The sequence below is a fragment of the Spea bombifrons genome, chromosome 5 (assembly GCF_027358695.1).
Source record: "Spea bombifrons isolate aSpeBom1 chromosome 5, aSpeBom1.2.pri, whole genome shotgun sequence".
NCBI classification, from domain to species: Eukaryota; Metazoa; Chordata; class Amphibia; order Anura; family Pelobatidae; genus Spea; species Spea bombifrons.
The window spans coordinates 14,650,892-14,666,693 of record NC_071091.1 but is presented as its reverse complement, the minus strand read 5'-3'; the positions used below and the strand labels follow the sequence as shown (position 1 = coordinate 14,666,693).

The 15,802-nt window shown below is 39.7% G+C and overlaps 1 protein-coding gene across 2 annotated transcripts in view; it reads left to right on the top strand.

Moving 5' to 3' along the window:
- The first annotated feature begins 1,184 nt into the window (after positions 1 to 1,184).
- Positions 1,185 to 15,802, top strand: part of RUNDC3B (RUN domain containing 3B) — a 49,909-nt gene continuing 35,291 nt past the window's right edge. For both annotated transcript variants that reach the window (XM_053466507.1, XM_053466506.1), the window contains exon 1: positions 1,185 to 1,751. In XM_053466507.1, the coding sequence (XP_053322482.1) occupies positions 1,657 to 1,751 (95 nt within the window). In that variant the 5' untranslated portion in view covers positions 1,185 to 1,656. The remainder of the gene's footprint in view (positions 1,752 to 15,802) is intronic.

Sequence of the window (15,802 nt, the reverse complement as noted above, 5' to 3'; positions counted from 1 at the left end):
TTGCGAGTTAAACCTGACTTTGCGTCCCCTAGGATGATCTATAAGCTTTTCAGAGCCAAGGACCTGATTAAACTGATTTCAGGGCTCCATGATGCCACAACAGAAACCTATTGAAAACTCAGACAGGATGCCACCACTCGGAAATCACACAGAGGGTGCCATTAAGGAAGCCCGGTGTCTGGTGAGTTGTGTTAAGGACGCTTTCTGGTTTGCCAGGAACTGCCTGAGTAGGGAACAGGTCACTGTCCGAGACCGTCCCAGGTTGATCCTCTGCTTGCTCAAACCTGCTCCATCATTGACAGTTTTGAGGAGCAGGATTATTCGCCAGTCCTCACAGCCCTTGCACAGTTTTCAAATCTCCTTTCCACAAACTCCCACCTCTTCACTAGGGTGACCACATGGGCCATGTTTTCCTCAACACATACAATTTTTTCATATTGCTAATGCAGTATGTGGGATGTATAGACTCATTTAGACACATTTAGTCAGATATACATCTTCCATACTCCAGGGTGTCTCCATACTCCATACACATGGCTGACATGGTCATCTTACTCTATTCCTGCTACAATACAACTTTTTTGCATCCACCGAAACGTTTTATGTTTTTGCCACATATCATGATTGCAGTAAAGCTAAATATACGATATGATTACCTAGTATCCATTAGGTAGGGTGTTAGGGGCCCTCTGGGTCATTCATACCATAAAGATACCTCTTAGAGATTATAGAGACTACAGGAAGTTCCAGTCAACCAAAAACGACATCATTTAGTAATATACTTAATCTTACGTCTTTATTTTTAGCCAAAATACACCAGTTTTGTGACTGGCTCATTTCTAGCTATTGATGCATCTAATAAACATTGGTGGAACTTCACCATTAATAAATCACAAGTATACCTTTAACCCTTTGAGCACGTTTTTCCTTATTATAGGTTATTATTATTAAGGTGCATCTCTTGATAAGGTGAATTCACAATTTTAACAGCATCTTTGTATAGTGAATATCCATAGGATATTACATGTGTTTCCTTTGTATAATATATCTTATATGTTCTATACGGAGCTGTGGATGCAGGACTAGTACTGGCTGCTCCCTGGCAGTTGGGAGGTACCCTGTGCTGTATACTTCCGGTCCAGTCACGTGACAGCCTGTACTCCTGCATGAGTCATAGGAGCAGCTGTGTCTGTGGAGCTCCCTGGGAGAGTCACCAGGGGCCAAACTGTACCATTACCATTCAGCACCTGCTGATACATTGTAACAATAGGCTCATCATTCTCTGCTGCGCTGCGGATGGTGGCTGCCGGGTGGATCGCTGCTGCGTGCGTTAAAGGCACAGGCACACATTTCCCGAATGGTTGGAATACTCTGTGCAGGTTCCTCCGATACACCGATCTCTCCTATTCCGCGGTGACTACGCCTTTATGATCGCCCCTTCATCATCATCATCATCATCATGATCACGCCTTGTGTGCTGCTGGCTGTCTTTTGACTTGTGAGAGATCAGCCTAGGCAGAGACTGCCAAGCGAGACTGTGGAAGACAAGAGGAGGAGGGGCAGAGTCTACATTATCACTTCATTCCTGGGCTCCTAGATGGAGGGGAGACTTCATTAGTTGCCATCAGACAAAAGGCTAGGAGTCCAGCCTTGGAGATGGCTTCCTTAAGCCTTGGGTTAAACCTGTCCAGGAAGAAGAATATATCCAGGAATGCAGCAGTGGAGAGGAAGAATCTGATCACAGTGTGCAGGTAATATCATTCACCCTCTACCAGCATCCGCAGAAAAAGTTACCCATGGGCACTGCTCCTTTACTCAGATACTGGCTCACTTATTATTATTATGCTGCCCAGATCGACTTTATTAGAAGTGTTAACACAGCAGGAAATGCAAACTGGCACACATTTTACTATACTAAAGGGTTAAATAGACATGTTCAGTTTTCTATGTATTATTCATCACAGGGACCTTGTACTATCAGAAGCACCTGCAGGATCCATCACCCCTGTAGGAATATATTAGCACCTTTTATGAATAAATAGCAGGAGGGCAGAGTGGATGCCGCTGCTATTTATAATGTGTTCCAGTATGCATGGAAGTGATCTGGAACGATGTATTGACGAGTACGCAGAGAGTAACCTCTTAGAACCAAGATCAGCAACACTGGGGTTTATTCACTAAAGGGTGAGTTTGCTGGAGAGCAGCTGTTTCCATTCCTTGGCTGCGCTATACATTATGGACTGCTAACCCTAGAGAGCTTCTGCTGCAGGAAGAGCTTGGCTAGCCCTGTATAATGTATAATTAAATCAAAGTGACGTCTTCACTACCCTCACCCATTCAATTATACATTATACGTAGCTAGCTCACCCCTTCTTCTTGGTGTCAGTCCTTCATAATAGTGAATAAACACATCAAATACTCTGCAGAGTGTGGGATCTACTCACCAAATGGTATATTTTTGTGTACAACTCACTTAATAAAGTCACGCTTCTTATATGTGTCTGTGATGCCAAAGTTCAGATTGGATTTTGAGTTGATGCTGTGTTTTCTAACATCCACTTTTTAAGAATTGCTCAGAATGCAGGTGTGAGGGATATCCCTACCTTGGCTTTAATTAAAAGCTCAAACAAAATGCCAGAACCACATACTGGTACCCAGGGATAGCCATTCTTGCCCAGCTAACACATAAGAGACGTGGTCTATGGATGTCCTCACGGTTTGCACAGTTTTGGGATTGAGTAATAAAAAGATTGTTTTGGTTCTGGTACTCAGAATAATTTGGAAATCATACTGCTGTTTGCTGGAACATAAATCTTCACATGCCGCTAACTGGGGCTAATATGACACTGCAGCATCAGCATACAATCCCATATCACTCAGCCAGCCTGAAGACCAGATGGTGCTATATAAAGGTAATATATCTATACGCACGCACATGTATAGTATGTATGTACATGGGATCCGTGGACATAAGCATGCAGAGTTGTTCTCTTAGCTGTGAAATAAAAATTAATACTCCTAACTGAAATGCAGTAGACTGCAAGCTTTCAAGATTCCTTAGCTTTATTCTTCAGGCATATTTATACAGTTGAACCTCTGTTATATACCAGAACAATAGTCGTAAGTATTTTCAAAAGCTTGCAATCTAAAGCAATTAAGTTAGCCAAATGGGGGTATCACCCAATTTGATTACACCTATATATATTGCTTGCTAAAAATAAATATTGACCCTAATCGCAGGTTCTTAAAAAAACAATGTTCCCTCCACCATGTCCTCTGTAGAACCACTAGGTCTCATCTTTGCCTATGTTGGTACAAGACAAAGTGTCCACACAAAAACACCACTCTCTGCGACAATTGATCCGTTGGTGTCTGCGGGGCATTTACAAACCTTGTTGCTGCCTAGGTAGGCGTCAGATGAGGGTCAACTATTGGAAAAAGTTACTGGCGAAAAGCTCCTTTCACCCCAACCATGCTGGACCCAAAGTGGGTTGCTCAGCCATGCTTGGTGCTGTGTTTTGTTTAGTCTTGAGGGGCTATAGTCAGATTCAGACCTGCTGGTCCACAAGAACGTCCTGGTTGAAGCTGGGGAATCCTTTTGAAACGGTGCTTTCCTTTATGGTTCTGAGTGGATCCTCTAGTTTCTGTGCCCAGGGAGCAGATTTCCAATCTCGTGCTCTGCTTACAGGAGCGCTAATTTATTCTCCTAACTGGATCATTCCTAGAAATAGAAATTTAATAAGGAAAGGTGGCTGAGCAGAAAAACACTTGGGAAAAGATTAAGATCTAAAATACATGTGATGTTCCCCCAGCTTTTGTTTAAGTTTGGCCTTTTATTTTTCCATTATATGAAATTGCTGTGGTTGATTGTTCTCTTAGTCTGTATTATGTGTGACTCATCAGAAAATCAGGAAATACAGCGATAAACCGCTGAGGAACAGTCTGTCAGAGGAAAGCAATTCAACTTTTTTTAAATCAAAAAGATTTTAACAGAGGTCAATGCTTTGCTTCCTTAAAGAGTTAAAGGGACACTCCAGCCATCGTACGCACTTTGAAGCATATCGTAGTTGCGTTCCCCATTTATATTTTCATGTAGTGTGTTTCACAAATGCATGGGGAGATTCAACAGAAAATCCCCCCTATGCGCATGTGCCCCCTTTTCCCAACACATCTCCTTGCGCATGATATACTCCGCTCCAGCGCTGGTTCTGGGAAGGAGTCTGTTTGGACCCACAATGCGCATGTTTGGAAAGGACTGTCATTGATTTCAATGGGGGAATGCCGTCCTGTCATTGATAATCGTCAAGAATAGTCAGACTATGGAGGAGGAGGGCAGCTGCTGTTGCAGGGCCGCTTTTTTGTCAAGTAAGACTACAACAATTTTAAAAAAGGGCATTAAAGAACATGGTTAGAGTATCTTTTTAAGATATGATTTCCAAATGCAGTGTCCGTGATATTATTAAAGCGTAATGATATGTATTCTAATATAAAATATAGTTGATTTAGAGAGCCCATAACATTAACAAGCTTTTGTTGTGGCCACATTGTAACCAAATTCACTTATACACGGGTTGCAAATCTCCGCTACCATAAAATAGATAAACCCACAACTTTCGAATCGAATTAGCTCCAAATCAATTACTGATTGATAATCTAAAATTGCAAGCTGTGGCTAATTTTAATAAATGAACTTATGCTAAAAATTGTGACAGTTTCCCTTTAAGTAGAAGCACGTTGTGTTGAGGGGATAATAAAATAGGTAATTTTGGTTAGATAAGTACCGGTACATTACCCTTTTGAGTGACAGAGGTATGTGTGATATATTGCTTACACCTAGGACGTTAAAGTGTTACATTTGTCTTAAGGTGCAGGTATTAAAAAAAAAAAAAAAAAAAAAAAAAAAAAAGTTTCAAGGTCAAGAGAGGTGTCTGGCTAAGAAACCAAACTTAATTAGTGTCTCTCTCCGAATACGCATGGTTGTCCTGGCTATAGTGTTTTAAGGAGTTTAATTTCCTTTTTGTAGCATTTTGGTTTATTCTGGGTCTGCAGAAGATAAGGGATCATTGTATAGTCTGAAAGAGAAAATAATAATTCTACTAAATGGGGTAAATATAACAATGGAGACAGAATCTCGGTGATGTGGATCGTAGTATGATTACCCTGGAACTATTTCTGTGAATTTCTTCTGCATGCTTCTTATTGTGTTCTTTTTGCCTTCTTGTTAAGATGTTCTCTGCTTGGCTTGGAAGTAACAATACCAATAACTAATTGTTTCTGCACAATGTATCGCCCAATGTAAAGGTTTGGCTTTAGTAAATAGGCTTGTAAACACTGGTATTTGTTGATTTTACGAATTCTTATGGTTAAAGGGTCACGCCAGCATCATACGCGCTTTAAAGGATGTGATTAAATGAGAAGTCTCTTTAATTGTACATGGTTTGTGTCGAATCCCCCCATATGTATTTCCCCCATTCTCTACCCCAAGCTATTTGCTGTCCACTAGTGTTGCAGGGTGGGATCTAATGAGACCCTCCTGTACATGTGTGGAAAGCGCCCCTGTTGATTTCAGTAGTGTCACTTTCCTGCCACTGATTGGCTGCTTCGAGTTGCCAATCAGTGGTGCACATTGCAAGATTACAAAGCAGGCAGGGAGCTGCAGCTGTTACCTGCGGTAAGTAATTTTTTTTTTTAACATTTAAAAGAATGCATACAAAATACTCTTCTTTGTCGAGGGTTGAGACATCAAAACTGTCCCTTTAACCCCCAAAACACCTTAGTGTGTTCTAGTCTTCTGTTCTGTCTTCTGTGAAGTCAAGGGGTTAAAATACATCTTTCCAGCAAACTTTACAAGTCTGTATTTCTAAACACACTTGTCACTTACTTAATTCCACTTATTTTACAGTGAAAATAGAGTTAAAAAGCAGTGGATCCACCAAGAGAGGATAACAAATGCATAAAATGTGGCGTTAATGGATTATTATTAAAGACTGTAAAGGCCGCAGTATTTTTTTTTTTTTTTCCAACTCACTTATTTTGTTTTCTCCATCAGGGGTTAGACCTTTTTAACTTTTTTTTTTAAAAGATTTTTTTAACCGGTTCAATAATAGAGCATTTTCTTCTTTTTCATTTAGAAGCCCCTTCTGAATTAACGTACTTTTTGAATTTAGTTTATTACAAATTCAGGTCATGAATAAATCCGGTATGATTAGCAGTAAAGCCGTCTCTGTCTTGCAGAATTTTAATCCTACAAAAAAAATGCTTCTGTGTTATGCTCAATGCTTCTATACTGTAAAAGCGAGTTCATTTTATCCGCTTATTGGCTTATCACATTTTATATTAAAATGAAATTTAATTACTTATTAATATAGCAGCTAAGTCAAAGGTATTGTATTGGGTAATTCGACCTAAAACGGTATTAATTATTCACAGTATTTTGCATATGCGTGGGTTTATATTTTGAAGGGGGTTGAGTTTTATTGATAAAGGGAAAGCTACCCACCAGTTTATTGTGTCTATTTTAAATAATGTTATCAGATCTTATATTTTACTTTTTCCTACGTAATTGTGTTTGGAAATTAAACAAATATATACGTCTGAAAACCCACCTCAGTTATTCACCGTGAAAACCACCATCTTTTTTCCCTTCCCTTTAGTTAGGTTATTACCCCTTGTCACGGAACGTGATCGCTCCTAACCATCATTGTAATAACAAAGGAAGAACGTCTTACTTCTGCAACGTTTTGGCATAGCTCTCCCCTTCCAAATAGTGGATAAAGGCCTAGAAGGCCAAGAGAAATTGGAGTATTTTTAGTTGATATCTTTTACCAATATACAAAAGGATGTAAAGTTACATGGCTTTCGGGAACTTAGTGGTCTCCTTCTCAGATGGAAAGACTTCCTTCAGAAGAAGAGACCACTAAGGTCCTAAAATATTGTATATTGGTCCAATAAAATATATTAACTTTTCTCCAATGCGATCACAGTAATATAGGACAGGGAATTTCATAAAGCTAAAACTAAATAGTTCCCGTTAATCAGGTTTATATCTAATTTCCAAGAGCCCCTTTATAGGCTAAAGATTTCCTTAATATGAAAACTGTTTAGAGAGTGGAAGAGCTCCTTTCCCGTTATAATACGGGCTTCTGGCTGACTGCGTGTGACCTGCCTTCCTCCTACATATCGTGCTTTCGCTGGAGCTGACAATGGAAACGTCTGGGTAATCACGCCGCTTTGAATTTTTCATTTGGTTTTACTCATTATTGGATACGTTTGTATTCTGCACCTTATGTGCGTTATCTGTGGCCAAGCTAATTACGCATGCAATCTGTTCCCTTTTTTGTCTGCATTGCTTAGTAATGCGCCTTTATATTATGTTAAAGGCAGCCTCCTCAACAAAGAATGGATATTAAAGTACTTTGTCACGTTTTAGGGGAAGCCGCAGAACAAAGTCTCCTCATGGCACAATGTTTCATGCCACTGATTGGCTGCTGGAACTGGCGGGAAAGGGAGCATTCTCTGCACGTGTGCCATAAGACGTCTTGTTAGACCTCGACCACACGCTTAACTGGTGGGAAGTATATCATGGGGCAGGAGATGTTCAGCCGAGTGCTTCTCCTGCACAGCAAAAAGCTGAGGGCTTGGAAAGGGGCACAAAAATGAACGTGCCTGAAACTGTATTTTAAAGTGATCTATCAACAAAAGGAAGGTCGCTAGAGAAAACATGTTAAGGAAAGGAAACGAAACAGGTCTATTATCTGAAATGGTTTACTGGACTTGTGGCGATTAATTTTATAGAGCGAATATGGTGCAAAGTGGTAAAAGTAGAGCAATTGGCAGGAACATTCGGTTGGTTGCTATGGTGATTGCTCATTGCAACTCATTTTACACTAGAAGTGCTCTTTACCTCAGATGACTTAGGAGTCCCAAGAGGACCACTTCTTCTTGGCGCTTGTCAGGGAAAATGTGCTCTTTGTAGTAGTGAAACCTTCAGAGAATGCATTGCCCTCTCAGACACGTGTTTTTTTTATTAAACCTCTGCGTGCGTGTGTCGTGTTCATGAGATAAATATTAAAATCCATACATCATATCTTCACATCTCCCCTCTCCTTAATTTGTATCGTTTTCAGTGATTTCTTTCGTCACGTTTAATGGCCATGTCTGTTAAACAGTATGTTACGTGTACAATGGCGTGTCGGTTTTATTGAGTTTGTTTCTCTTTAGTTTTATAACGCGTGTGTATTTTTGACAGTTTTTTTTTTGCTCTCACACATAAGGGTTTATATAGCTATTGATGTCAGTTGCCGGTAATGTAGGAATGATTTGGGAAGAAGCTTCAAAAAAGCTTTATTTAACTCAATCACAATGAAGTAATCAGCTTGTAGAGGGCAGCGTTCTTGCCAAGTTCTTCTGAGAATTGTCTGCCGTTACAGATATTGGCTGACGCACGTATCCGAAATAAACTACAGAGTTGTATTTTTGCTACTAGAGGCCTATAAATGTAGTTCGTTTTAATCACTTTATGAAAAAGCCCAAGATAGAATAACCCCGCAGAAGCCTCCTTAGAGATCCTCCAACGTGCTGTATTCACACATATGTGATAAAGGCCAAAAAAAAACCCCACTGAAAGCAGTTTGTAGAAATACAAAATGTTGGTTTTAAACACCGCAGGATACATTTGTTTCTTTAGTAAGTGAAAGTGATTGCAGGTGGTTCTATGCGCGTCACATTGGAGAAGGAAAATGTTTTATCTATTTATCGCATTGAAGGTATAAATGGATCATGCCATACACCTTGAAAGCACCACAATTATTTTTTTCCTGTTCATTTACTCATTTTACACTTAATAGCATCCAGATGTAAAACTGTCTGCTCCAAGTTGTTGACATGATGTCTGCATCATAGAAAAAGTTTTCTTTTCCCAAAGTTTGTCTTTTACTGAACAATAAGATGTTTTAATATAATATTTTTGCTTTTTCCATTCATTGTTACCTTCCTGTAAAAGTACATTGCGGGGGAATGCACTTCCAGTGCAGCAAATCCGTCTTTCACCTTTGCCTTGGAAAGGAATTTTTCTTTGATGTAGAATAAAGCTAAGTCATATGACAACCTAGTCAGACAGCAAGCCGTGTACATACATGCGCCACCAGCTGCTCTGAGTAGTCATGTTGGGATGATTGCTTGCTTAAAAGGACACTCCTGTCATCACATGCACTTTAATGCATATGATATTGCATTAATATCCCTTTATTTTTTGGCGTGGTCTGTTTTTGCAAATGCATAGGGGAGGGGATTCCACCGAATCCCCCCAAGTACATTTGCACTCCCCACCTAGTGCTGGCTCTGGTTAATGCTGCATGCAGAGGTCTGTTTAGACCCCGAGTGCGCATGTTTAAAATCTTCTCTTTTGTTTCAATGGGAGCACTTTACTGCCACAGATTGGCTGCCTTGAGCAGCCAATCAATGAGAGAAATGTCAAGTCATGGAGGAAGAAGGCAATTTTGCTATATGGTTCCAAATTCTGTATCCAAAAAGTGCTTTAACTTAATACGCATTCTTCCAAAACGAAAATAAAATTCATCAGAGTTCTTAATTAGACTGTCCCTTTAATAAAACATTATGTAGCTCCAGATGACTGTATTGGTTGTTAGGCTCTTAAATATTGATATTAAATATTCATTTGGGTTGCTGTTGCTTTTAAATGACAAAATGAAAAGTCCGTGACACTGAGTGCCCTACGAGAGCTGGTCCTTGGAATAATTGAAGCTACGTAACTTAGTGGAGTGATCACAATAGGCATGCGCTACCGTTCAAACGTTTGGGGTGACATTTTGTGCCAAATTTTGTCCGTTAAAATAACATGAAATGGATCAGAAATACAGTGCAGAAGACTATTGTAGCTGGAAAAAGAAATCCCTCTTGCAATTATGTTACAGCTAAAAATGTCCTTGTTTTCCATGACTTTTGGAATGGTAGTGCGTGTGAACATCATTGATACGAAAACTGTTTTTTTTTTTGTTTGTTTTTTTTTTAAATTACCCCAATCTTAAAGGTTCCTTCTCTGGGTATTTTATGCACTTCCACTCCTTGGATGTTCTTGCTGGAATTTTTGTAAGGAATGTTTCTGTTCTCTTCTTCCTGCTTAATAAAGAACTGGCGGTGTTGGTGGGATGTGAAAACTACACTCTGGAGATAATAATTAGAATATTGGGCAGGCAGATGTTGTAGGGATCGATGATTTTAGTTTGTGCTTTTTTTGTGGTTCTTTATAGTAATATATAATACAAAATCTTGTGGATGTGTGTCCCCTTTTAATGGCACGTCTAATCATGTAATGGTTGTAGACCGTTCGGTTTTCCATTTACTTGTTTCTATGGAAAAGCCCTGAGACTTGCATTGATCTTTTAAAATGTTTTCCTGGCTGATGGGACACACTAACGGGTAATTGTGTCATGCAGAATACTGTTTCCCCGCTAATTCCTAGTGGTTTTGTTGTTCCTTTCCATGTTTCTTGCGTTTAATGAAGCACTCGGAGTGCTGAGAGCAGCGCATCAGAAAGCGATTGATCAGCGAAGTGAACATGCTCTACTTCATCTCTATTAAAAGCTGGGTGGTTGAGCACATTTTCCGATTTCAAAATACTTCGTTAAGAGCATTCTCTGAGATAGGGGAAAAAGTCAAATGTTTTATCTCTGACCGTCTCTGATGTTCTTGGTAAATTAAAAAAAAAAATTATAAAAGTATATTAGCGCAGAGTTCTTAGATATACATAACATTCAATTTCAAAAAGTGTAAATTACATGAAAAACATTTTCAGTCAACAAATTAGTTGTCTATTACCGGACAAAAACCCTTTAAAAGGGTTATTCAACTTAAAATACAATATAGTCCTGATGTTTTATTTTAATTGTATATTCTTTAAATGTATTTTTCCTGCATTACTCAATTATGTAACCAGTATTACTGCAAGCATGGGCTCTCCCTTGTGTGGGCAATGTTGTCTTTAGTTGATACTTTTTTACTTGGCCACCATAAGCTCTTGGGGCATCAGGCGTTTCTTCTTCAGAAGAGCACTGCTAATGAAACACTTACCAAGTTATGGAATACTCAAAACCCAAAGGCTGATGAAACCTAATCTTTCATTGGTAGAAATGACATTTGGCCTAAAGAGATGATGACACCTAGCTAAATATGTTTCAGCAGCTACTATAAATAAAATTGTGTTGTGTTACCTATAGGAACAATTACCCAAGGAGTCTCCGAAATAAATCCTTTGTCTGTTCATGATTTATTTTATATCCCAAGTGTTACCGGTTTGCATGATACTTGCTTCGACTTTGTTTATGAAACCAGTTGGTTGTCTCACGTTGTAAACATCCATTAAAGGATTAATCATTCTTACCAATTATCTGGTTCAAGCCTTGAAGGGACACCATCCATGACTGATAACTGCATAGCACATTTTGTCCCTGTATTTAACAACAAAGAATCTTCTCAAGCTCTGCAATTCTGTGAACTTTTATTTTTTAACATGCAGACGGGAGTCCTTTGTCAATGAAAAAGTGTTTAGAAGAGCCCACAGCCACTAATCTTCAGACATGAAACTAAATGTGGTAGGCTTTTGGCTGTTGACTAAGTGACCAAGTTTTGGCCGTGTCGTTAACGCCTCTCCATTGTTTTTCCAGTAACTCAGCTATTCATTTAGATTTGTTGCAACTTTATCTTTAATCTCTTCAAGCATTTTCAGGGTTGTGTCATTTAGTCCCAACGGTGAACAATATTTCTCAGAGTAAAGTGCATCAGATGCACACTTCACCGTTATTTGAGGAGTTATCTGGCTTACATATCTAGCAGATACCCGTAGAGTTTTAGAAGTAGGGGCTTATTGTGGTTTAAGTCTGAGAGTACAGAAATTACACCACGTTTGTGATTAAAATAGGGTGACATGGGGTAGGACAACTATTTATCTCTGTGGCTCCATCTTGTCCTCTGAGAGATGAGGACACATAGCTCCAGGTACAACGTACTATGGAGACTCTTCCAGCTAAGACTTGGTGTGCTTCTCTAAACAGAATCTATGTGAGATGAAGCCTATTGTGTCCTGTCTAGTTTTATTTTCCCATCAAGCTGCCAGTTTTGATTTTGCATTGCGTGGCTTGTTCTTTGATATTTGTTCTGCATGTTGCGTCCACTTGAGAGCCGTAGGCAGCGTCTCCAGGCTTACGGTGAGTTGACTGCCCACAGAATCGCCAAACCTATAAGTGTTCTTACCAGAGAAGATGCAGAGATAGAGGAGGAACATATTGTACAGCGCTCTGGAATATGATAGTGCTATATAAACCAAACAATAATATTAGCTGCTGTTGGGATGCTGTTTGACTGGCTTGATATTACTGTTGATGAATATAACTCTTTCTTGGTTTTCATTGGTCTCAATAATGATCATTTTTTAATATTCCCGTCTTGATTAGTTACCGGTGTAAATGCTTTTAGATATCTTTTCTAGAAGTATACAAGGCTTTCATTTGTTGAACATTATGACCTCTAGACCTTTGTTGTAGTTGTAGTTGTGACACAAAATTTCTTGCAATTTAACGTTCCCCCAGGCAGAGGTGAAATAGAAGATGCAGAGTACAGTATGTGTGCTGAGAAAGGGAAAATTCACCTAAAAATAAAATCTTCAATAATTAATGGTTACACAGAATGCTAATTGGTTAAATTGCTTGCCTGCAGGCTAGTGCTGGTACAACCTGGGCAAAACACCTCATAGGATTGTTTCTCTGTATTTATTTTGGTGATCAATTCTTTGTACAAATACCAGTAAATGTAATGGCATCTTATGATTTGGCTGGAAGAAGACAAGCTAGCAGTGCATTACTCCAGTCCTTGGGGGGCCACAGATTGACCACAGGTCCACAGGTTTTGAATATTCCAGCTAAGGCAAAAGCATCTCAATTGAAAACAATAAACTAATTGTTTTCAGGCAAGGATTTCTTGGTGTGTGTATATTATAAATAAAATTGGGGGTGGCGGACAGCTCGCTTGGGTCATTGAGTTGGATGTAATGTTGATTTATTGTGAGCCGTTCTCTTCTGACAGATTCGCTGTTTCCATGTTAGAATTTGTAGGCCTGGATCCTCTTCTATATGACGATTCCCCCTTCCCTCCGAGCTGCCCCTCTCCCACCCCCTCCGTGTGCTACAAACACCCCGGCTCTCCGGCGGAACCTGCGCGTCTCCCTGCCCTTTGTCCTGTTTCGATTTTCCCGCTAGGAAATTAACTTTTTGTGCCTGATCGCTTTTTAGCGCGATGAGGATAATCTGTCAGTGTTTTCCCGCTGTACTGCGCTGTGGAATATGATGGCGCTATATAAAACATTGAATAATATAATATATACAGTCTGCACACTTTCTTCTATCTCTTCCCATTTTTGTTAATACATACTGAGAATTGAGAGAAATCTTTAGCTGCTGCCTGGTTAGGAAATGTTCTGTTTATCGCAGTGATACACGGTTGGCAGCACCTGGACAGGGATCTCAATGTTTTCTTTCAGTATCTATTTTGCCGCCTGTCGCATCGCATTTCACATCACGTTTCACATCCTCTCAGAACTGATAAAACACACAAAAAAGGGAAAACAAACCATATTTATCCCATTGCCCTAATTGTAATTTTTACATTATGAATGTATGATAAACATTATAAAAAGGCACCAAAAATGCAAATCTCTAATTATAGTTTACAGTTATTGTTCTAATTATTAGGATTAGCCTTAAAAGCAAAAGTTGATTCTGGAGCCAACAAATATTATTACTAGTCGTTTTTATATGCGTTTAATCATTTATTTAATAACTAAGTTGTAATTGCGAAGATTGCATTATTGCCGATTACTTTTTTTTTTTTTGTCCAGACAATCCTGCTTTAAATCTGTATGTTTACAAAACACTATTTTAATTCCATACCAGATTTATCATAATTTACAGGGGTTGCCATAACGAGACATAAGAAAACGATACATTTTAATCTAAGGGAGAATACCTTAAAGGCCAATGAGAGAAAAACGACCACTTAGAGGATTGCATTAAATAAGCAGCCAAATGCTTACAACACGTGGAGACGCAGGAACCCTCATCTAATGATGATGAATATAATGTCTGGATGGCAATATACGGTTTTTCTTCTGCAAATGATTCATGGCCTAGGAGTGTTATGACATTTCACTAACGGCTCCTTTGGCGCATGTACAGGCCTGCGTGTTATCAGGCAGTCACCGACAAGAGATCTTGTGCTTAAAACTTAGGAAACAAGCCACTGAAATCAAATGTATAGACCTTTTATTAAAAAAAAAAACATTCAAAAAATGACATCTTGAGATGGAACTCTGTAAATGTTTACACTGCAGACATTCCCTGTAGCGTACTTTAGGTATTGAGACATGCTACATAGTTATTGAATTCAGGTGTTTCAGTCAGACCCATTACCAAAGGTGTATTAAATCAAGCACCTAGCCATGCAGTCTGCACTTACAAACATTTGTGAAAAAAAGAGCTCAGTGAATTCACGTGGGGTACTGTGACAAGATGCCACCTTTACAATAAGTCAGTTTGTGAAATTTCATCCCAGCCAGATATTCCCCGGGCGGCTGAAAGAGGTATTTTTGGGAAGTGGAAGCGTTTAGGAACCGCAGCAACTCGGCTACGAAGTGGAAGACCATGTAAAGTCACAAAGTGGGGGCATTGAGTGCTGAGGCACATGGTGTGTAAATGACGCCAACGGTCTGCTGAGTCCAAACTTCCACTGGCATTAATATGAGTACAAAAACTGTGCCGCGGGAGCTTCATGGAATGGGATTTCATGGCCGAGCAGCCGCATGCAAGCCTCGCATCACCAAGTACAATGCCAAGCGTCGGATGGAGTGGTGGGTTTGGGGGATGCCAGGAGAACGTTACCTGCCTGCAAAGTTTGGTGGAAGAGGGATAACGGGATGGGGCTCTGCAACAGAGATTGCGAGCCAGGCCGTCTCATCCAACATCAGCGCCTGACCTCTCAAATCGTCTACTGGATGAAGGGGCAAAAATTCCCACAGAAACTCCCCAAAATCTTATAGAAACCTTCCTAGAAGAGCAAGCAACGAGGGGACCGAGTACTTATTAATGTCTATGTATTTAGAATGTAAAGTCATGAAAGTCCCTGTTGGTCCACTAGTCCATTTTAAATGCTAAGACATACCAAGACACTCCGCTGTATGATGCCTTTGAAGGGAGAAGAAGCTGGGAATACTTCACAGGATTGAAGGAAGTGCGTCTGAGGATAAAGTTGTTTTGTGCGATGCGCTCTGCTGTTATACAGCTCACAATCATAATACTGCTTAGAGTGCTGTTTGTCTCAAAATGTTGACTAAACCGAGCAGATATTGTGTTTCAAATTAAGTATAATTGACAAAGTTGCAGTGTACAGAGTAACTTTTATCTTTGCATTTGCTGCCAAGATGTGTAGGCATACCTCCCAAGTGTCCCGCTTTCCACAGCTGCACAGTACTGCGTTCTCACTTTTGTTTACCGTGGGGATTGTAGGCAGGTTTAAAGAGATCCTCTTATGTCTTCTGATCATCTCGCTGAGCCGTGGCCGCACGCCTCAATCACAGGTTCTGCATGACCGTCTTGCGATGTTAAGGTCCCCCAACATTTTTACGTTATATGGTAATCTTATCCTTTTCCTCTGCTTATTGTAGAGCTGCTTAGTTTTCTGCCCCTTCATCAGGCACTGACGTCTGAATTTATATCAAAATGGCAATCTGAATTGGCCA